Consider the following 22,798-nt stretch of genomic DNA (forward strand, 5'->3'; position numbering starts at 1 on the left):
ATATTCAAGATTGCAAGGCACATCAGGCGTTTGTTGGAGCAAATACCAGAAGTTCCCCCATGATTAGGAGTTCTTGCTTTTTGGAGGTTTTTGAGATTAGCTTCAGGAAAGCACCATCTACCAACCTCATCTTGGTTTGGTGACCCATAGTAAACTTACCACAGTGTTGCCTTTATTTCTCTTATTTCTTTTTCTACTAGTCTGGCATAAGTCCCCCTGGGGAGATAGGGCAGATTATAAAATTATTATTATTATTATTATTATTATTATTATTATTATTATTATTATTTTACTGATACAAAAGCACAGTATGTCACAGCAAACGAGATCTATATTAGATCATTTAGATCTGGCATTGTATATTTCTGCCTCTTCTGTGAATGTTCATTTGTATTTTGATTCTGTAGCCCACTTGTCGATGGATGTCCAGAATCAGCAGCATCCACTGCGTCCTTTTTATCCTGGGCATCGACTGAGCCAGTATAGACTTTGTTTTGGTTTGTTTCTCCATAGCACTAATGGGTTAGGTGCTCTTAGTTCCACTCCTCAGCTGAGACCTCTCTGACTTGGTTGAACCTGCTGGTAGTTACACTACCGCCATCACAGCTCTCAGCATCCTTGGAGCAGTTAAGCTCCCCACCACGACAAGGTGGCACCCATCAGGGGGATGATGATGATGATATTTACTATTATTATTCTGTGCAAGTTAATTTGTGTGCTAATGCTTCTCCCTCACCTATACTTCCCCAGATTGTGTCCTTCAATTGTTATATTCCAATAATCAGAATCACCCCAAGTCTTTTTTTGTACCGATAAACTCATTATTACCTTCCTGAACTGAAACCTCCAGTGGTTCAATGGCTTAAACCCTTGTGCCGGCAGGACTGCTGACCAAAAGGTTGGTGGTTCGAATCCAGGGAGAGTGTGGAGGAGCTCCCTCTTTCAGCTCCAGCTCCGCATGTGTGGACATGAGAGAAGCTTCCCACAAGATGGTAAAACATCTGGGCATCTCCTGGGCAATGTCCTTGCAAATGGCCAATTCTCTCACACCAGAAGTGACGTGCAGTTTCTCAAGTCGCTCCTGACATTAAAAAAAAAATCTTCCTGAACGACAACTTCAAGTTCATCTTGTTTCCCAGATCCTGTGTGTTGGTGTGTAGACATCTATAGTGCAATTTGTTCTTATTGTCTAGTACACCGCAGTTTTTAATGTGGCTCCCATTCTCTCGTTCAGCTTCTCTAGAATTCATATCCTTATGTCTAACCCTGCTTTTGGAAAAATGTTTAAGCTATATTTTAGAATTTTAATCCCTTATTATGTAAACACTGGACCAGTTCAAAAGAAAATAAGCACTTCTCTTTACCTAATTTGCTTATGGCTTACTCCTTACTAGACATTCAACACAGACTTGTTACAATATCTTTTTAAAATTCAGTCTTCTCCTAATACGTGGCAACTTCACAAAGCAGCCGGTAGATGGAGTAGCATATCAGATTGCAAGCAAATTCTGTTTTCTCAAGAAAGGTGTGTAATATTTGTTTTTGGCTGGCTAGAAATGGCAGAACTGTAGACAAAGGCAAACATTACACCTGTGGCTTGCAATCTTATTAAGCTTTTCTGTGGTAGTGAGGATTCAGAACAAGATATTCCTAAAACTGTAATGCATTGGTTTAAAAACAAAGGAAAATGGATCTTATTGCCACCTCTAGTATTAGTTTTACAGGTTCCTGCATTCCCCTTGCTTCTCACTGCAATCATTTAGATCTGGTATGTAACAAAAAGACAGATATGGCCCGGCCCATAATCCAAATACAGCCAGCCCCTTTTCAGAGAGCAATATCCTGAAACGTTTCAACTTTGTTTTTCCTGACTGGCCACTTGTTTTGAGCTGCTTATGTTCCCGAATGTACTGTGCATGGATTTCCAGTTATGTGTTCTCATTTCCCTCTTACCTACCTCAGCAGCATTTTAATCAGATCTTATTTCTACCATGGAAGATAGCCAAGGGATTCTAAATGTGAGTTACCATTGTGTTTTATAGCTCTTTTGTATTTTCAGGAATAGGTACAGATAATAATTTCTTACGAACAGTTGAGGAGAAAATCCTTTGAGCTTTCTGAAAGGTTTACCTGTTGTTTATGGCTGTACCTGGAGATAAATGCAACTGTCAAGAAAAATACACACCATGCTTCTGAGTAATGTGATTGGGGAGGATAATAATAATATCTTTATTTATATCCCGCCCCATCTCCCGAGTGGGACTTGGATAGCTTACGAACAGCAGCAATGCAAACAGGACAACGTAAAATATAAAAATAAGGATGCATCATTACACAGTAAACTCAATGTGTAAAAAAATTAGATACATCAAGTAAACCTAAATACCCTGAAGATGTCTGATCTTGGAGAGCTAAGGAAAGTGCATCTACAACTAGAATTAATATAGTTTGACATCACTTTCACTGCCATGTCTCAATGCTATGGAATTAAATAAGTTGTAGTTGTTCTCTTCCAGAGTGCTGGTGCATCACCAAACTACAAATCCCAGGATTCCATAGAACTGAGCCATGTCAATTAAAAATGGTATTAAATTGCATTGATTCTACAAGGTAGATCCATCCCAGTTAGTACTTTGTTGGGGAGCCACCAAAAAATATCAGACACTGTAATCTGTATTTCACAGGAAAGCAATGGGAAGTCACCTTTGAGTTGTCCTACCCAAGAAAACTAGGAAATTAATGTCACCATAAGTAAACAGGTTAATTTTTTTTACAAATTTACACTCTATATATCCTCATTGTTTTAGACTGGAGCTAACAGCTCTTCCATTAGTCATTAGAATAATAGACTTGGAAGAGACTCCGTGGGCCATCCAGTCTAACCCCCTGCCAAGGAGCAGGAAAATCATATTCAGAGCACCACTGACAGATGTCCACCCAGCCTCTGTTTGAAAACCTCCAAAGAAGGATTCTCCACCACACTCCAGGGCAGAGAATTCAACTGCTGGCATTGGATCAAAATAACTTTGGGAAGTAACCTAGGAGACACTTTCTGTTATAAAAAGAAGTCATCAAATGATCCAGAGAAGCCCCAAAAAGTGATGAAAATGCCCCTATGCCCTATAGGGGCCGTTAGGGGGTAAAAAATGTTGTAAATGTTTTTTTTAATTGTCGACCAAGGAGGTGGGGCCACATGCAACTTTGTCCATTGCTGATCTAGACACCTTTGTGAAATTCTGACATGACCTTCCACCTGGTCCAGGATTTTTGCTTCTAATTTTCAACACGTCAAAATGAAATCCAAGAAGTCTAATTTTTCTCCTAAAATTATTTATTTATGTCTTTATATTCTTTCTTATAAGCAGGAGGAAGGCAATGTTGACAAGAAAGAAACAGATCAAAGTTCAGAGGAAAGTAAAAATCCAAGAAGGATTATTTATTTTGCAAATGGTGAATGTATGGAAGAGTGCAGTACAGAGGAAGAAGATGAAGAGGAGAACAACCATCAGCCCTTTCTTGACACTGTGAGATGATGATGATAATTTAAATATATACTAGCTTTCAATTTAAAATACAGGGCATTTAACAATAGTGATACAAATGTAGCATAGTAAATGTAACAATGTAAAGCATGGTGAAATAGTTAATAAGATCTTAATGCAGGTTGGGTATCCCTTATCCGAAACAGTTGGATCCAGAAGTAAATTTGATTTTAAGAGTTTTCTGATATCTTGCAAATAGGATTAAAATCTAAATATGAAGTTAATTTATGTTTTATATATACATAATCTGAAGATAATTTGTACATAACCTTTTAAAATAATTTTGTGCATGAAACAAAGGTTGCAAACATTGAACCATTAGAAAGTAAAGGTGGTGTTGTCTCAGTCATCCACCTGGATAATTTCATATTTTGGAGTATTTTGGAATTCCAGATAAGGACTATTCAACCTATATAACCAGCAGGTGGAATTGGGTTCACTAGTATACAGATGAGGGTTAAAAAATGAAGATGTTTACCTAATACTGACTACTTTTTAATGAACTTGTCTGGGAAGAGCACATGACATATCACAAACATATAGGATGTTCTCCTCCCTCCCAGCGTTATAGAATGGAGGACAATTATCCCATCTACTCCTGCAGAATTCTGGGAAATGTAGTTTAGGGAAGCGGAGAATTCCAAAGGCTCTGCCCTGAACTACATTTCCCAGAATTCTGCAGGAGCAACTCAGACGATTGGCAGATGATAACCTCTGTTCTATAACACTGGTGGGAAAACGTCCCATGCGTCTGTTCTGTCTCTACTGACCATCAAACGACAGAGGATTCAGAGTTAGACCTCTGATTAGAAGCTTAACATCTGAACAAACCTTATAGGAAGAATACCAAATTTTCAACCTAGATTATGCGTGGAATGGAAATACATCAGATTGACTGAAGATACAACAGGGAGGCTTGACAATCGTATTACAAACCAGAGAACTTGAAAGGTGGCACCTCTGGAAAAAATATACATTTTCTGCCCCTTAAATGCCCCCAAACTAAGAGTGTGGGTGCATTTTTGCCATGCTTTTAGGATCTCCTTGTAGGGTCCAGAGAAGCCTTGTTTAATATCCTATTTTTAATGCCCTTCCCCCGGTCTAAACCAGCTTTGGTAGGAGGGGGGGGGTGTTCAAAAACATGGCAAAGATGTGTGCACACATCCCATAGGATATTTTATGGCAAACTATTTTTGGAAAGAGTTTTGACCCCTTGGGGCTACAAAAACAATCCAGATTTGTATTTGGTCCTCAGGCTACACCAGGGTCCTCAAACCTTTTAGACAGAGGGCCAGGTCACAGTCACTCAAACTGTCGGAGGGCTGAATTATAATTTGGAAAAAAAATGAATGAATTCCTATGCACACTGCACATATCTTATTTGTAGTGCAAAAACACTTAAAAACAATGCAATAATTAAAATGAAGAGCAATTTTAACAAATATAAGCTTATAAGTATTTCAGTGGGAAGTGTGAGCCTGCTTTTGGCTGATGAGATAGGATTGTTGTTGTGTGCTTTTAAGTAGTTTCAGACTTAGGCTGACCCTGAGAGAGGGCCGCATAAATGAAGAACCGTCTCCAACCCCCTCCCCTCCCCCCCCCCCCCCCCCCGGCCTTAGTTGGAGGACCTCTGGGCTACACCTTTCCCATTTCTGCTTTGCCTAAAAAAACAAATGAACAGAATCTGCCTAAACTGCTTGCTTACTGTGGCAGATAATAGGAGGAAACTGCTGTTCCCATGCTTCAGCTGATTGCTTGCCTTTGTACTACTAAGTGGTGACATAGTATGGGAATAAGTCAAACAGAAGGATAGTTTAAACTCTTCTCTCCCAGAATCTCAGGATAAAGTGGATACAGTCATGAGATAGGTGCTTATTTTTATTTTTATTAGGACATGAAAATTACTCCAAGGGGAAATTTAGCACCAATATCTGCTGTACTGTTTTGGTAGGAGAACATACTCAAGAAAATTGTGCATATCTCTGTGTTATTATAATGTCTTGAAAAACGAGATTACAAACAGAATTACCATTTAGGCCAGTGTTTCCCAAACTCTAGGCCTCCAGATGTTTTGGGCTTCAGAGATGGCCACGTAGTCAAGTCAACTCAACTTTATTTATACCCTGTCCCATCTCTCCTTGAGGACTTGGGGTGGCTTACAACATAAATGACTGCCATTTGATGCCATACAATACACAGTGAAAATACAAATACACATTTTCCACATTAAAATTTCTGCACTGCACTATTTCTCAAAAGCCTGCTCCCAGAGCCAGGTTTTTACTCTCCTTCTGAATGCTCAGAGGGAGGGGGCTGTTCTAATATCACTAGGGAGGAAGGTCCACAACCGAGGGGCAGCCATGAGAAAACCCTGTCTCTCGTCCTCATTAGCCAAGCTTGCAAAGAAGATGGGACTGAGAGCAGGCCTCCTCAGACAATCTTAATCTCTGAGATGGTTCATGGGGGAGATATGTTCGGACAGGTAGACTGGGCTGGAACTATCTGGGGCTTTATAGGCTAAAGCCAGCACTTTGAATTGTGTTCAGTAGCAGACTGGCAGCCAGTGGAGCTGACATAACAGCGGGTGGTATGCTCCCTGTACACCGTTCCAGTGAGCAACCTGGCTGCAGCTCATTGGACCAATTGAAGCTTCCGAACAGTCTTCAAAGGCAACCCCACATAGAGTGTGTTGCAGTAATCTATACAGGATGTCACCAGAATGTGGACCACCATGGATTAATGTTTATCTTGTCACAGATAGATCTTTCTCTTTGTCTCATAGGCCAACCTCTCCTGGTTCAGTTATCTGCGACTTTGGGTCCTTCGAATTGCAGCAACAAGTTTTTTTAGTAAGTACATGTGAGCATTTTTGTCATAGACAGTGGTCAGAATGGGAGGGCAAAACTATTACCATATCATTAGTAACTATAGAGAAATATACCTTTTCTCAATGGTAAAATAATGGCTAAAGTCTCCTTACACACTATTGTAGCACTGCCTTGGCTGCATCCTATGGAACCCTGGGATTTGTAATTTGGTGAGGCACTAAAGGAGTTCTCTAACTTTCCCCTAAACTGCAAACCCTAAGATTTAATGGGAAGTTGCTATGGCAATTAAAATAAAATAATAGCATCAAAATTCATGGATAAGAAGGTGTGTTTTTCTGCCCCTAGCAACCAATCTGTATATTTATACTACTCATTAAAAAACTACAAGGTCTGTCATATGGGAGTGTTCTTGTGCCATGAGATGAAGTAAGAGTCATCAGATGAAGTGATGTTCCCTCCCAAAACTTCTATTTTTGACTGGTTGCTTGTCCTTAAAATAAAGGTTCGCATTTTGTCCAATCACTTTTACAGCTTGTGAATTCCTTGGAGGAAAGTTAGCCTCGTTTTTTGGACTCACTGAATCCAAGTATCAGTACGCGATAGATGAATACTACAGGACACAGCAAAAGGTAAATACGGTTGAGTCCCCAGGTGGAGTAAAAAGCATTTGCTATTTTATGGACTGTTAAGGATTGTTTGTGGTAATTTAAAAATTCATAGAATATCCCACTTTCACCTTGAGAGCAAAAGAAACCCAGAATACCCAATGGACCTCAGAGAATGATCCTCAGGATATATAAAAATGGTTTATTTCCACAAATCAACTCAATACATTTCAACTAGGAAGGCTAAATATTTCAAGATGACATGATGTATGTGTAATAAAACCTCAGATATGTGGACATTTGTCCTCTCTCTTCACATCAATTTCACATTGCACTGAAGTTTTGAGGACCGTTTTAGTCTTTTTTATTTTTGTATGGAGAATATTCCTAAATTATTCATATAGGCTCCCGTTGAAAAGAAGGGGGCAACATATAGCATATAGATTTCTCCTTACCACAGAACGCAGTAATACCATCATAGCAGTGGTTTGGTCCCACTTTTGTCTCAGCCTTCTCACACGATGTCATGGTTCCTCTGATGCTGTTGTGTGCTACAGTAATGGAGAATGTGATTTTTTTCATGCTGAAAATAATTGGTTACTAACCCCATTTCCTGCTATGATTCAGAAATAGTTTAAGCACAGATGTCTCATGCCACCTTATTGCAAGAATATTTAGGTGATCCCTCGTAGCCCGAGGCTGATGGTCCTCCAAGTGTCGTGTCTTGGTGGTGGGTCTGTAGGTGGCTGTGGAGCCCTATTCTTGATTCGCATGTTTTCCCACAGTGAGGACATCGGTTTCGGGGTAGAAGGCAGTCCCAGTAAGGGTTGGCTTGATGTGCCTTCCTTTTGGCACATTTCTCCCTTTCCTCCTCCCTTCGTATTTCTTCAAATTCTGCAGCACTGCTGGTCACAGCTGACTTCCAGTTAGAGCACTCAAGGGCCAGGGCTTCCCAGTTCTCGGTGTCTATGCCACAGTTTTTAAGGTTGGCTTTAAACTCATCTTTAAATCTCTTTTCCTGTCCACCAACATTGCATTTCCCATTCTTGAGTTGCGAGTATAGTAACTGCTTTGAGAGACATTCAGACAACGTGACCAGTCCAGCGAAGTTGATGGCGAAGGAGCATAGCTTCAATGCTGGTGGTCTATGCTCCTTCCAGCATGCTGACATTTGTCCATCTGTCTTCCCAAGAGATTTGCAAGATTTTTCAGAGGCAACTCTGATGGAATCATTCCAGGAGTCGAGTGTGATGTCTATAGATGTTTCACAGGCATATGACAGGGTTAGGAGGACAATAGCTCTATAAACAAGCACCTTGGTCTCCATATGGATGTCCCAGTCCTTAAACACTCTCTGCTTCATTTGGAAAAATGCTGCACTCGCAGAGCTCAGGCAGTGTTGTATTTCAGTCAAAATGTTGAATTTTGTGGAGAGGTGGCTGCCAAGGTCGTGGAAATGATCAACATTTTCTAATGTTACAGCATTAAGCTGTATTTCTGTCATTGCAGAGGGATTAGCTGGTGACTGCTAGAAGAGCACTTTATTTTTCTCAAAGTTCAGCGGGAGCCCAAGCTTTTCATTTGCTTCTGCAAAGGCGTTTAGAGTGGCTTGTAGGCCTTCTTCTGAATGTGCACAGACTTCGTTATCATCAGCATACCAGATGATCAAGATGATCAAAAATAATAAATTAATGGTTGGTTGCTTCTTCCTTAGGGATTCCCAAGGATATCTTTAGCAGGATAGCCTCAGACAACTTCCAGTGCTTGAGTGGAGAGGACAAGAGTTTCCAAATGAATAGCTTTGTTTTCTGTAGTGTACATTCTCAAAAACCTTGTCAGAGTCTTTCTATTTTTAAAATATATAAATGGTTTGTTTTTATGCTGCAATAACCTGTTAGTCATTAAAAGTCGCGATTCAGATGCCTTGACTTCATGGGGATGTTTCCCAAGGATTTCTTCATTGCTTTCCTGTGGTACCACACAATCTTACTATTAAAAATGTTTTTAAATAATTGTGAGTGCTATGACATCTCAATGTATCAATGAAATGTTTTTTCAGCAGCCAACCTGAAACAACTGAGTAGTGAAATATGCAATTTGATTTTGAAAAGATATAAAAATGGCAGGGAGTGGTGGGTCCGTTTCTCTTCTAATGTCACTTCTCACAGCACTGCCATGATGTCATGTTGCAAGAGTGTTTTATGGCTCAATGAGTGTGAGTAAAGTGCTTTTGACCAGGACAACCTCTGTGCCAAGCAATTTTATTTTTCATAGGAGAAAAATATCAAAAACCGCAGTGGGCAGTGGGTCTGTTTCCCTTCCTGTGCCACTTCTCATAATGATGTGGGCAGTAATGGGTGTGATGTCATGATGTCATTAATGGTGTTTTAGATATATGCAAACTAACATAACGGTGGGGCAAATGTGGTGGTGATAATGGCATTGGTGCAGATGGAAGAAAACTGTACAAATATGGGATTACAGAGCAAATGTAGCAAAGATATGATACTTAAAGTCGCCAACAGCTATTGTTGCAGAACAGCTGAAGCAGTTTTTGTATGGTATACTGTAGCAAAAGCATGGGCAAACCTTCTAATTTGGGGTTGCATGGTGGGCCGGGGTGGGGTGGGCAGGAGGGAGGGGGTTCTCCCCAAGCCCCCACCCTGCCCTTTCCTCCCCTTCCTCTTCTCTTTTGGAGGCAGAAAGTGAAGCAAAGACGGGAAACGTTTGGATCTCAGAAGGGTTGGCCTTGATCAGGTTGAGATGGTGGGTGGGAGAGAAGAAGTGTACCCATTAGACTCTAATTGCCTACTCCTGGTATACAATCCTAGAATCCTAGAGCTGGAAGAGACCCCCAAGGGCCACCACACTCTGAGGCAGCCTACGCCACTCTCCAGGAAGTTCTTCCTAATCTTTTCAGTCGAATCTCTTTCTCCGCCACTTGAAACCATTGCTCCCTTGTGACCTGGTCTCTAGAGCAGTCTACAGTCAGTTTTCCCCCTTCTCCTCCTCAATGAGACACTCTTTTAAATCTTGAAACATGGTTCTCATGTTTCCTCTCAACCATCTCTTCTCCCATCTAAACATCTCCCAGGAGGAAAAGAGGAAGGAAAAAGAGAAGGGAGGGAGAGAAGGATGGATGGATGGAAGGACGGATATAAGGAAGGAAGGAAGGAAGGAAGGAAGGAAGGAAGGAAGGAAGAGAATAGAGGGAGAGAGGGAGGGAAGGAAGATAGAAGAAAGGAAAGAGAAAAGGGAGGGGGGAAGGGAAGGGAAGAAGGGTGAAAGAGAGGAAGGGAGAAAGAGGGAGGGAAGGAAGGAAAGAGAGAAGGAAGGATATAATGGGGGAGAGAGGAGGGCCTGAGAAAAGAGCCTAAGCTCCTGGGCCTGGGTTTGCTTTTACAGGGTAGGTCATAATAAGGACCATTGGAAACACCAACATACAAGCTGTGCAATTGAGAGACCAATTACATGCCACATGCAATTGTGTCTGTCAGAATTATCACTCTTTTCTTTTCAACTGAAAAGCCATATCAAGAGCAAAAGTACACAACTTTTGCCCTTGATACCTGTGCCTGGAGGGATATTGTCTCTTTAGAAATTTGCTAGGCCCTCCAGGCAATTCTATGGTATACTTCCCCCAGAAATTATCATTTCTAGCACACAAGAGTGTTGTATGCCAGGACCTGGAATTATGTTAGTCAATGGTGTTCAGTCATATTCATAGTTTCAGGTGGTGATGGTTTGGCCAGGAAGTGAGTCTTACTGTATTTTCTGTTCCTAGCTCAGCATTATTTAATGCAAGCATCATCTGCAGCTAATTTAATAACACCTGAAACTCCCATAGAGCAATTTCCAGAAATGAGTTAAGCTGTGTGTGACTAAATACTTCCTTTTATGTCTATCCTCAATTTACTCTTCGTCCATTTAATACAGTGATAATCTTCCATATTAGCGTTGTTAGAGAGTATGAACAACCATGCCTAGAATTGCAGGTTTTATCAGTTCCAGCAAGTAATATAGTTAGTGTGTTATATTGGCTTGATTACAGTTGCTATATTTTGAAAAGCGAAAAATGGGACACATTTACCAGTTGACAACATAGAATCATAGGATTGGAAAAGATCCCCAAGAGCCATCCCGTACAACTCCTTATCATGCAGGGAAAGCACAATTAAAACACTCCTGACAGATGGCCATCAAACCTCTGCTCATAAACCTCCAGAGAAGGAGACTCCATCACACTCCAAAGCAGCATATTCCACTGACAAACAACTCTTATTGTCAGGAAGTTAGGTGGAATATTTTTTCCTGCCAATTGAATGCATTGCCCCATGTCGTAGTCTCCAGAGCAGCAGAAAACATGCTAACTCCCTCCTCAACGTTGTGGCATAATGTAAAATAAACCACGTGCATTTCACATCAGTCCACACACTGCCTTGAAAGAGAAAGAAAATATGCCACGCAGATGATCAATAAAGAACAAGTAGTTTACTCTTTGTAATTCAGAACAACATATTTACAATCATGTAATCAGTTGCATCGACTCACATAATGTCCCTTTATGAAAGATTTAAAATGGTCTTTATTTGTCCATGTGGAGAATCTTCCTCCAGCAGCTGTTGAAACAAGAGTACTCTCAAACTCTGTCTCTCTCTGTGCTTCTCTGCAAGCACCTGCTGCCTGAAAAATGTAACAGTATCCAAAAGTCCAAGGCTCAGCCAGTTCCCCAAGTGTAGCCAACCAAATCAGCTTTGTGCATCTTAATTTACAGTTGACACTCACACACACACACACACACACACGCAAACAAACAAACAAACTGATTTCTTACATGCTCCAACAAACGTGACATCCTTTCAAATATTTAAACATGGCTCCCATGTCTGGGTAAGCTAAACATACTCAGCTTCCTATGCTGCTCCTCATAGGGCTTCCAAAGCTTTGATCATTTTAGTTGGCCTTCTCTGCTCTTTGAGCCCCCCCCCCCCCCGCCCACGCTGCCCGTTCCCCATCTCTCTCTGAGTGCTCCAACATGACAACTTCCATCTCCTTTCTGAGCAGAGCTCTCAATGGACCTAGAAAGAAAGTGATGAGGAGGCAGTGGTTGTCCGTGGGCAGGGTTTGAAGCAGCACCGGCCATTTAAAAATCAACCCAGACAATAATTTTAGCACTGAAAAGGAGGACATGTTTCAGAAAAGGAGTATATATGACAACTCTAGGATAGATTATTCAGCTAGAATTTGGGAGATCAAGGTTAGACTCCCATTGATAACCACAAAACTTTCTTAGTCACTTATTTCCAACCTCACAAGGTTTTTGTAGGGATAAATCATGTAACTGTGTAGGATAAATTTGAGCTCACTGGAGGAATGGCAGGATAAAGATGACACAACTATAAATATGCATACAGCGACAAAGCAAACAGAAAGAATGGCCTGCCCTGAGGCAGAGGGCGGGAAAGCAACCTGTCACCTATGCATGTACTATTTTTGTCAGTCTTACCAAGAAATGATTGTAAAACAGTCATTGCACTGAGGAATTGTTTGAGTATGGGGTGTTGTATGGTTTCCGAGCCTCTATGGCCACGTTCTAGCTGCTAAAACATACACAGCCATACAGCCCAAAAGCCACACAACACCCCAGTGATTCCAGCCGTGAAGGCCTTCGACATTGTTTGAGTATAGTCCAGAATGTTGATTCTGTTGAATTACTTCCTTGGAACAACGTATTGTCCCTTTTGCTGGCCACATTTCAAAGAAATAAGAGCAAGATGACCTGCTCAACTTGCAATGATTGGGAATCTGTTACCAAGTGCTATGTTAAATTGGTATTTTGTCAAAGGCTGTTCAAAAGCTCGTCCCAATGTCCTCTGTTGTGAGACTGTGGAACAGGAAGAAGCATGCAGATGGAATGCAGTCAGGTGAGGACATGAGTAAAGAGAACCCTTTTTGGGCTGTGAAGTTCTATGGGAAGCCATGAATAAAGGCTTCTTTGAATCCCGTCACATTGAAGCATTAAAGACATGTTAGCACTCCATTCCCACAACAAATGTCTCACATTGATGTTAATATATTTGAAGTGTTTCAGCTGAACTAGGATTTTGGCTTAGTTCTCACTAATGGCACATTAGTGGAAAATTTTCAGTACCAGATGAGAATGCATAATATTGAATGTACTGTTGGAAAACTGTGGCCAGGAAATGGTGTACAGAACTTAATTGTGCATTGCAAACCAGGAAGCTCTTTCAATGGACATATCGTTGGCCTTCCTTATATCATCATCATCATCTATATTTATATACCGCTTTTCTCCCCTAAGGGAATTCAAAGTGGTTTCCGACATTATAAAGGCAAATTTCAATGCCGTACATAGATGTGAAAACCAAAAGATAATAGCAAGACAGTAATATATAACTATAAATTAACCTAACCAAATTAAAACATAAACATAAAAGAACATTTAGACATAAAGCATAAAAGATTAATGACACCTGCATCTATGGATTCAACCATCTATGGCAGTGTTTCTCAACCTTCTTAATGCAGCGACCCCTTAATCCAGTTCCTCATGTTGTGGTGACCCCCAACCATAACATTTTTTGTTGTTGCTACTACATAACCTTAATTTGGCTACTGTTATGTATTGTAATGTAAATATCTGATATGCAGGACACATTTTCATTCACTGGACCAAATTTGGCACAAATACCCAATATGCCCAAATTTGAATACTGGTGGGGTTGGGGAGGGGGGATTGATTTTGTCATTTGAGAGTTGTAGTTGCTGGGATTTATAGTTCACCTACAATCAAAGAACATTCTGAACCCCACCAATGATAGAATTGGGCCAAACTTGGCATACAGAACTCCAATGGCTAACAGAAAATACTGGAAGGGTTTGGTGGGCACTGACCTTGAGTTCTGGAGTTGTAGTTCACCTACATCCAGAGAACATTGTGGACTCAAACAATGATGGATCTGGACCAAACTTGGCTCACAAACTCAATATGCCCAAATGTGAACACAGATGGAGTTTCGGGAAAATTGACCTTAACATTTGAGAGTTAGAATAGCTGGGATTTATAGTTCACCTACAATCAAAGAGCATTCTGAATGCCCCCAATGACAGAATTGGGCCAAACTTCCCACACAGAACCCTATGACCAACAGAAAATACTGTTTGTTTCTAGTGGTCTTTGGCGACTCCTCTGATGTCCCCTTGTGACCCCCCCCCCCCAGGGATCCCGACCCCCAGGTTGAGAAACACTGATCTATGGCATGAAAAAAAAATCCCCAAAGCAAACTTTGACTGTGCTATTTTATATAAGAGGCGCCATTCTATATACATTCTAAATACAGCTCAGTCCCATATACTGTGAGTCTGTTGGGACTTAGCTACAGGACCTCTTACAGATGCCAAGTGCCATATTATCTTCAACTTTATAGGCTGAATCTTTGCCTAGTAATACTACTAAAACATCTTTTGAAAGGTTATAATTTCTTGCCTACTTGTCCTTCTCCTCTGCCTTCCTCAGACATGACCAAAATGCATTGGTTGCTATTCAATGAATCATGCATTCTCTGGATTATTTTTTCCCTAGGAAACTGAAAGTGATGAAGATGGTGAAGAGATGCAAGAAATGGAGATGGTGATGGCTACAAATGAAAATCAGCACCTAGAGTCGCAGAGCCTAACATATGGGTCCATTCATTGCAAAGAGATGTCTGCATTTTCACAGGAAATTACTGTGGCAAATGTAAATGAGCTTGGAGAAGGAGGCCTGACAAGTATAAAATGAAATTCTCAGCTGTGTCTTGGCTTTTAGAAGGAAGGGCAGGGTGTCAATTAGGTAATTAAATAAATACAGTAATTCTATCAACTGGAAAATGAAGGCAGCATTTCTGGCTTGCTCAAAATATGGACATGTTGAGAAAAGGATAAACTATCTAAAGTTTAGGGGTGATGGTTATATAACCCCTTTATGGTAATTTGTAGTTTTAAAAAAGCTTTCCAAACTCTGAAATGGTTAGCAGTTGAATTCAAAGTAGTAATATTCAAATAGGGATCTGGAAAACCCTGGCAATCCTTGAAAGCTCCTGGACGAGAAGACCAACAGTGGACAAAGTGGGTCCTTTTAACAAGGATGGGAGCCATGCAGCCTTGCCCATCTCTCAAAGGACTGAACCTCCTCCACAAAAAGCCTAAATAAATATGCTTTCCTCTGTAGTTTCTCCAAAATGGTGGTAGGGATTGACACAATGATGAGTGATGAGGAGTAGTGAAGCCTAATAAGTACAGAGTTTAGAAATGCAGATGGAGTATTTTCTTGTGTATTCATGTACTGAGTGGGTTCAAACTTCATAATTCGCTTGAAAATGGGGGACAGAAACCGCAAATGACCGGGGTGGGGGTGGGGTGGGGTGACTGGATGGTCTTTGGGGTCTACCTAAACTTAATGATTCTGTAAAAATGATGGTTCACAATTGCATGCAACCCATAAGCTGCATTAAGCCCATCTCGGTTCTATTAACTTCTTTTGTTCTTATCTCTCACCAGCAATCAGAATTAAAAGCCTTTTTAAAGCCTAGGACCTTTTGCATGGAACTGATCTCTGGTTTGCATCTCAGGAAGCTATTGTCCAAGACCTTACTCTTGAATTAATAATAAAATACTAAGTTTGTGGTTTGTACGAGGTATATTTAGTGGAGGAAATGCAAATATGGAAGAATTACACCTGCCCCCCCCCCCCCAAACCCAGTTTGATACCACTTTAACTGCCATTGCTCAATGCATTGGAATCATGAGAGATGTAGTTTTACAATATCTTTACCCTTTTTGTGCCAAGGAGTTCTAGTGCCTCCCCAAATCCTAGGATTCCACAGCATCGAGCTATGACAGTTAAAGGGGGATCAAACTGCATTACTTCTATGGTGCTGATGCATCCCAAGTCAACTATGGCCAGGAGGAAATCTTGAGTGCAATTCTACAATTGTTATTCTTGGTTCAGACTTGGATTCCTTTTTTACTATATCAGTTATATAGTTGCACTATAAATGACATGGTAACATCATGTGGATTTTGAGTTTAAGGACAAGACCAAGAAAGCTCAAGTGCTTTCACCACAATGTAGACATGACAGTAGAGGGAGCTGTGGTGATGCAATGGGTTAAATCCTTGTGCTAGCTGAACTGCTGACCTGAAGGTCGGTGGTTCGAATCTGCAAGATGGAGTGGGCTCTCATCTGCCAGCTCCTGCTTCCCATGCAGGGACATGAGAGAAGCCTCCCACAGGATGGTAAAACATCTGGGAGTCCCCTGGGCAACATCCCTGCAGACAGCCAAATCTCTCACACCAGAAGCAACTTGCAGTTTCTCAAGTAATTTCTGGCATGATCAAAAAAGTAAAAGTAGAATCACTGCACTATAATTATATGGTTTGAAAGGGTATGACAGGGTCAAGAGGTCTGTTGGGTATCACAGACAGACTGTACATATCCCAAATATAAAATCTTCCTCAGGAGGCAAGCAGGTGAATAAAGGATTTCCTAAAGTGGAAAATGCCCACAAAGACAGGGATACCAAATGTCCTTTAGTGGAAAATGAAACACCCTTGATTATGCTGGCCAGGGCAGATGTGAGTTGAAGTCCAAAGCATCTGGAGGGTAACAAACTTGAGAAAACTGCAAGTGGAATGTGATTTCCTTCCTTCCCGGGCAATATATAACTCTCCTGTTCTTTGCAGTTGCTAGCAATATATGTAATTTGGATAAATTGAATATTTAAATTGTGATGTATCTTAGCAATGAGGTTGTTCTAAGTCAGCATCTCCCTTGGATGTTGGCTCATAAATCTTCAGAGCAGATTGGCTGATCCTGGAAAATGGGCTGTGTCGAGAAGGAGTTACAGCGACTATCTATACTGACTTTGGGGTTCTAGGAGTTGTAGTTCAAAAAGGAATGTTTCCAGCTCCGCAAATTATGGATAATTCCCAAATGGAATTATCTTGAAGTGAGTGGCTTGACTTTGAAGGAGTGGGGATGGCCACGGCCGACAGAGAGCTCTGGTGTGGGCTGGTCCATGAGGTCACAGAGTCGGAAGCGACGGAATGAATAAACAACAACAAATGATTATGAAATAGAAGAATAACTAAAATCTCTGGTTCTTTTTTCATAGTGACTAATATAAGACATGTGCTATAATGAATTTGTTTTGAAATGCCAGAAGATCCTGCCCCCCCCCCCCCCCAACCAAGGTAATCTAGAATGCCTTTGACACTGAAAGATCCAAGAGAAGATAGAAGTATGTCCTCCTTTACATTTAAGAAGATATGTAGAAGATAAATACAGAACCCTTTCAACAAATGGATATACCATATTTCTTTGATTATAAGATGCCATTGATTGTAAGATGCTCATTTTTTGGTAACACCAATTGAAAAATATTCACCCATGATTCTAAGACATACCCCCATTTTAAAAAAGTGTATATTGGGGGGGGGGGAGTGTGTCTTAGGGTCAAAGGAAGATGGTAATTTGGCTTCTTACCACTGGAGTTTTATGCTGATAATATGTATAGAATTGGCAAAATTCGGAAATGGCTTGAAGCACACAGCAACAACAAAAATGAAATATATGTTGTTGTTGTTGTTTATTTGTTCAGTCGCTTCCGACTCTTAGTGACCTCATGGACCAGCCCACGACAGAGTTCCCTGTCAGTCGTCACCACCCCAGTTCCTTCAGAGTCAATCCAGTCACTTCAAGGATACCATCCATCCATCTTGCCTTTGGTCGGCCCCTCTTTCTTTTTCCTTCCATTTTCCCCAGCATAATTGTCCTCTCTAAGCTTTCCTGTCTTCTCATTATGTGGCCAAAGTACTTCATTTTTGCCTCTAATATCCTTCCCTCCAAAGAGCAGTCGGGAATGAAAATATATAGAACATATATAGAAAATATATAGTGAGACATGTAACGCTCTCAATCAATTTCACCACCAGATGGCACTAGCCAACAAGATCAAATTTGAACAGCTCTTTCAAGTTAAGTTGCTCAAGAGATGAGAAAAAGGAAGCATTGCCTAGGACAGCCCTGAAGCATAGCTGGGCAAAGTTACGATAGCGATAATTTTATTATGGCCAACTAAATACTGTATCAAGTTAAGGCAATGTGGATAGGGAACATTTACCACTAGATGAAGTTTATTTTCTCATACCAGACAGGGATTTTGCACGGGAGAGAGGGAGGTTGCATTCCCTCCAACAACTAGAAGATATTACGCAATTTTGGTTTGAATTAACCTTTTAACATAGTGAACGATCTAAATTTAATATCTGGCTTTACTAAGATAAAGACTATATAATGCTTTTATTTCTGTTCTCTGCCTACTTACAAATTTGTTTTTCACTCAAGATGAGAAAATGAACCAGATTCTGTCCAGTTTATAATTCATCTGAATGTTTTGAGGAAGGGGTACCTTTCATTCCAAATTCCTAGGTATAACCTGATGCCGAATGCACATGGAAGTATATATTTCATTACTTTCTCAAAATGCATTTTGAAACTGTATCTAAAATTCAGGGTGTATTGCCGCGAATTGACAGAAAAAGCAATTCAATACACGGTAAGGTTATGTAGTAATTACTGTATTTACAAATTTAGCACCAAAATATCACAATGTAGTGAAACAGCTGTGAATCCGGGCCAGAGGCAGATTACATTGGATAATACAGAACATTGAATGGGCAAAGATTGGATAAGCAAGACTCTACTGTAGATAGATAGATAGATAGATAGATAGATAGATAGATAGATAGACTGACTGACTGACAGGCTGTTTTTTTCACTCTCCAGCTTTCACAATCATGTATAGACGTTTGATATCCAGTAGTATGCATGGTCCTAACTAGCATCACCCTACATTACTGCTGCCGCCCAGTAGATGCTTGGAATATGTAATCTGACTCCTTTGCTAAAGTATGACATGAAATTTATTTATTATTATTTATTTACTTCATTTATATACCACTTTTCTCAGCCCTTAGACGACTCAAAGCGGTTAACAACAGCAAAAATTCAATGCTAAACATCATAAAAACAATTAAGGGTAAAACAGTAGCGTAATAAACAATTAAGCATCAATATAACAAATCATTAGCATCTCATCAGTAGAATCAAAATCCAATCTCATCATCTGTTATTCCGTGTTCCTATATTCATTACACTGCCTAATCAAATGCCTGCTCGAACAACCAGGTCTTCACTTTCCTCCAATATCTGTAGGAAGGGCGTTCCACAGCCAAGGGGCCACCACTGAGAAGGCCCTATCTCTCGTCCCCGCCAGATGTGCCTGTGATGCAGGTGGGACCGAGAGCACGGCCTCCCCGGATGGTCTTAATATCCTAGCTGAAAGATCCTGCCTCTTACCTCAGGAGCACACAGTCCCCCCCCCCCCCCCATGCCAAAAGATAGTGCCATTGGTGGGTTTCTTACACTGGCATATATAAAACTTATTCTTACTGTTAATACTTTAAGTGTATTTACTTTTTAATCCAACTTCACTAATTTAAAACCCATCTCCAACCTTCTCTTTCTCTCTGTGTGAGCGTTTCTGGCTAACCTTCCATGCATCTGGTATAGCTATAGTGCACAAAAGTTTGTGGTGTGATACATTTGCTTTCTGTTGAGATCTGCTAGGATACTTCATTGTTGTTGCTGCAAGATACTAATACAGACAGCCCTCTGGAAATTATTGCATCCATATCAAAAAAACAGATGACTATTTTACAGACATCTGTGAAGAAACATGCTTTTGTGGAGAAGGATGCTGTTGCTATGGAGCACTATATCTTACAGGGATTGCGAGCCTTGCTGAGCATAAATCCTCTTTGTTAAAGGCACGCAAGAGTATGAGTCTGGCAACCGACAAGTTATTAGGTTCCTAAAGGGATTGCATTTATAATCCAGAGCAAGCAAGTGAAATCTATTTTTTTTTAAGTTGTCAAGGTTTGAGTCAGATATATTCTTATCATTTTGTCCAAATGTTCTTCCCTCTCTGAGAACTTGGCATCGATGGGAATAAGAGTACTTTATCTGAACTATGATAAGAGCTTTGTGTCAGGGCATAGTTTCACATTTCAAGGGAGAAAATAAGCTCCAGATAGGTCTAAGGGATCACTCTTAAATACCTCCTAGGTTAAATGGTGAAAAGCAAAGTGTTTTCCCAGAATTGCTTGCTTTGTTGTAATCATTTTACTGTCTTCCTGTGTCTCAGTTTTTCAAGACTCAGAGTGCATAGTCTGACATGGTAGTTGTTAGAGTGGTCCAGCATTTCTGTGTTCTCAAATAATATGTTGTGTCCAGGTTGGTTCATCAGGAGCTCCGCTATGGCTGACTTCTCTCTTGAATTAGTCTGCAGTGCCTTTCCAGGGGAATTTCAGACAGGACACAATCAGGGCCAGCTAACACCTCCCAACAAAGCAGGAAGCCAGGCTTTGAAGCTGAAAGGCCATTACATACTAATCAAGGTAGCCAATTGCGACATACACACTTGCTTTCTCCCACCTTGGACATTCCACAGATATATAAACCCCACTTGCCTATAGTTTCCAACAGACCTCACAACCTCTAAGGATGCCTGCCATATATGTGAGCAAAATGTCAGGAGAGAATGCTTCTGGAATATGGGTATAAAGCTCAGAAAACTCACAGCAACCCAGTGATTCCAGCCATGAAAGCCTTAGACAACACATAATAATAATAATAATAATAATAATAATAATAATAATTCAGCCATGACAGTTAACTGCTCCTCTCCTCCTCCTCCTCCTCCTCCTCCTCCTCCTCCTCCTCCTCTTCTTCCTCCTCCTCCTCCTCCTCCTCTGCCATGACAGTTAACATTGCTATAACTGGCCAATGTGAAAGGGGCCATACGTTCTCTCTCCTAGCTCTGCACTCTCCATTTGAGAGAATAGATCGTATTGGAGGCGTGTGTTTTCTCCCTTTTCTTGCTGATAGCATACTTTTAAATGATGACAATTATGGAAATATACCTCCTGTAAAGCTAAACAAGTTCAATTGTCAAGGATGATGGGACATGGTGTCCCAAAACATCTGAGAGACTGCAGTTTGGCCGCCTCTGCTGTAGGTTCTTGAAGGTATTCAACGGGGCTCTTTTTAATTAAATCTTTCTAATTGCAGAGAACTGGGAGTGAAAGCAAGACCTCCTGGGATCAAAACACTGCTGGGCCCTGGCGCTACAAATCTTTTGGTTAATTTTCTCATGTGCTGAACAAGAATCTACTACATCTGACTATTTACATTCCTGGACTAAGTAGATACTCAAAACAAAGTGTGTCCTCTTAACTTTAGCCATAACATTCATAAAGCCAGACTTTGGCTTGTCCTCATTTGTTCAGAATTGACACGAGCCTCTGCTAGTGTGGGTTTATTTATAAAACAAGCAGATGCTTCAAATAATTCCCCGCATTTCTTTGTGTTGTTTTAGCAATGGGGAAAAAAGTTCGCTTTCAGTCTACAACAAGGCTTGCATTTCTGGAATATCAAAAGCCAAGGCTGTGTTCAGCTTTCCTCTTCCAAAGATATCTAGGCTTCAGATTCACACAATTATAATTTAGATACATTAAAACATTTAGATACATTAATATGCAATTCTCTGCATAGTTATATTTACATGGAAGTGAGTAACGTTAAACATAATGGGAGTTCTTTGTACACATGTAAGTTGTACAATGAGCCCTTGGGATCCACTGGAGTTTGCTTCCGGTACCCTTTGTGGATATCTAATTGCATGAATGCTTAAGTCCCATTGTATACAGTGTCATAGTCAAAGCATGTGCCTTATATAAAATTGAAACATTCAAGTTTCTTAATGAGATTTTTTTTAAGAGATGTTTTCTGTGGGTGTTTTCTTCCCCCCCCTCCCCCCGTGTCAGGAGTGACTTGAGAAACTGCAAGTTGCTCCTGGTGTGAGAGAATTGGCCATCTGTAAGGATGTTGCCCAGAGGACGCCCGGATGTTTTTGATGTTTTACCATCCTTGTGGGAGGCTTCTCTCAATTCCCCGCATGGGGTACTGGAGCTGACAGAGGGAGCTCATCCTGCTCTCCCTGGATTTGAACTGCTGATCTGTCGGTCAGCAGTCATGTTGGCAGAAGGGTTTAACCCAGGGGTCCTCAAACTTTTTAAACAGAGGGCCAGGTCACAGTCCCTCTAACAGTTGGAGGGCCGGATTATAATTTGAAAAAAACATGAATGAATTCCTAAGCACACTACGCATATCCTATTTGTAGTGCAAAAAACACTTAAAACAATACGAAAAAACAACATGAAGCATTTTAACAAATATAAACTTATTAGTGTTTCAGTGGGAAGTGTGGGTCTGCTTTTGACTGATGAGATAGGATTGTTGTTGTGTTGTGTGCTTTCAAGTTGTTTCAGACTGAGGTTGACCCTGAACGAGGGCCGGGTAAATGACCTTGGAGGGCCCCTGGGCCATAGTTTAAGGACCCCTGGTTTAACCCATTACCCCACCAGGGGTTCCTAGCTGTGGATGATGGAATCCATATCTGCAGAGAGCCAACTTTATATTTCTCCATTTTAGTCATATCATAATGCAAATATGAGTAAATGAAGCCGAGTTTTGCTATTGAGTTCTGCTCCTCAGTAGCACTCTTACATAAACTTATCGCATGGCTTCTACAAAGGCCCTTTCACACCACACAATTATAGCAATATAATAATTACACTTTAATTGTCACAGCTGCATCCTATGAAATCCTGAGATGTACAGTTTCGTGGATATTTAGAA

General features: G+C 40.7%; 1 protein-coding gene across 1 annotated transcript; it reads left to right on the forward strand.

The window, feature by feature from the left end:
- Positions 1-1,870: 1,870 nt before the first annotated feature.
- FAM177B (family with sequence similarity 177 member B) lies at positions 1,871-15,374 on the forward strand. The gene is made up of 5 exons (XM_060755090.2): positions 1,871-2,018; positions 3,363-3,524; positions 6,325-6,391; positions 6,902-6,999; positions 14,579-15,374. The coding sequence occupies exons 1-5, from the start codon at positions 1,992-1,994 to the stop codon at positions 14,774-14,776; spliced, it is 552 nt and encodes a 183-aa protein (XP_060611073.1). The 5' UTR covers positions 1,871-1,991; the 3' UTR covers positions 14,777-15,374.
- Positions 15,375-22,798: the final 7,424 nt, after the last annotated feature.

Source organism: Anolis sagrei, chromosome 1 (assembly GCF_037176765.1).
Source record: "Anolis sagrei isolate rAnoSag1 chromosome 1, rAnoSag1.mat, whole genome shotgun sequence".
Lineage (NCBI taxonomy): Eukaryota > Metazoa > Chordata > Lepidosauria > Squamata > Dactyloidae > Anolis > Anolis sagrei.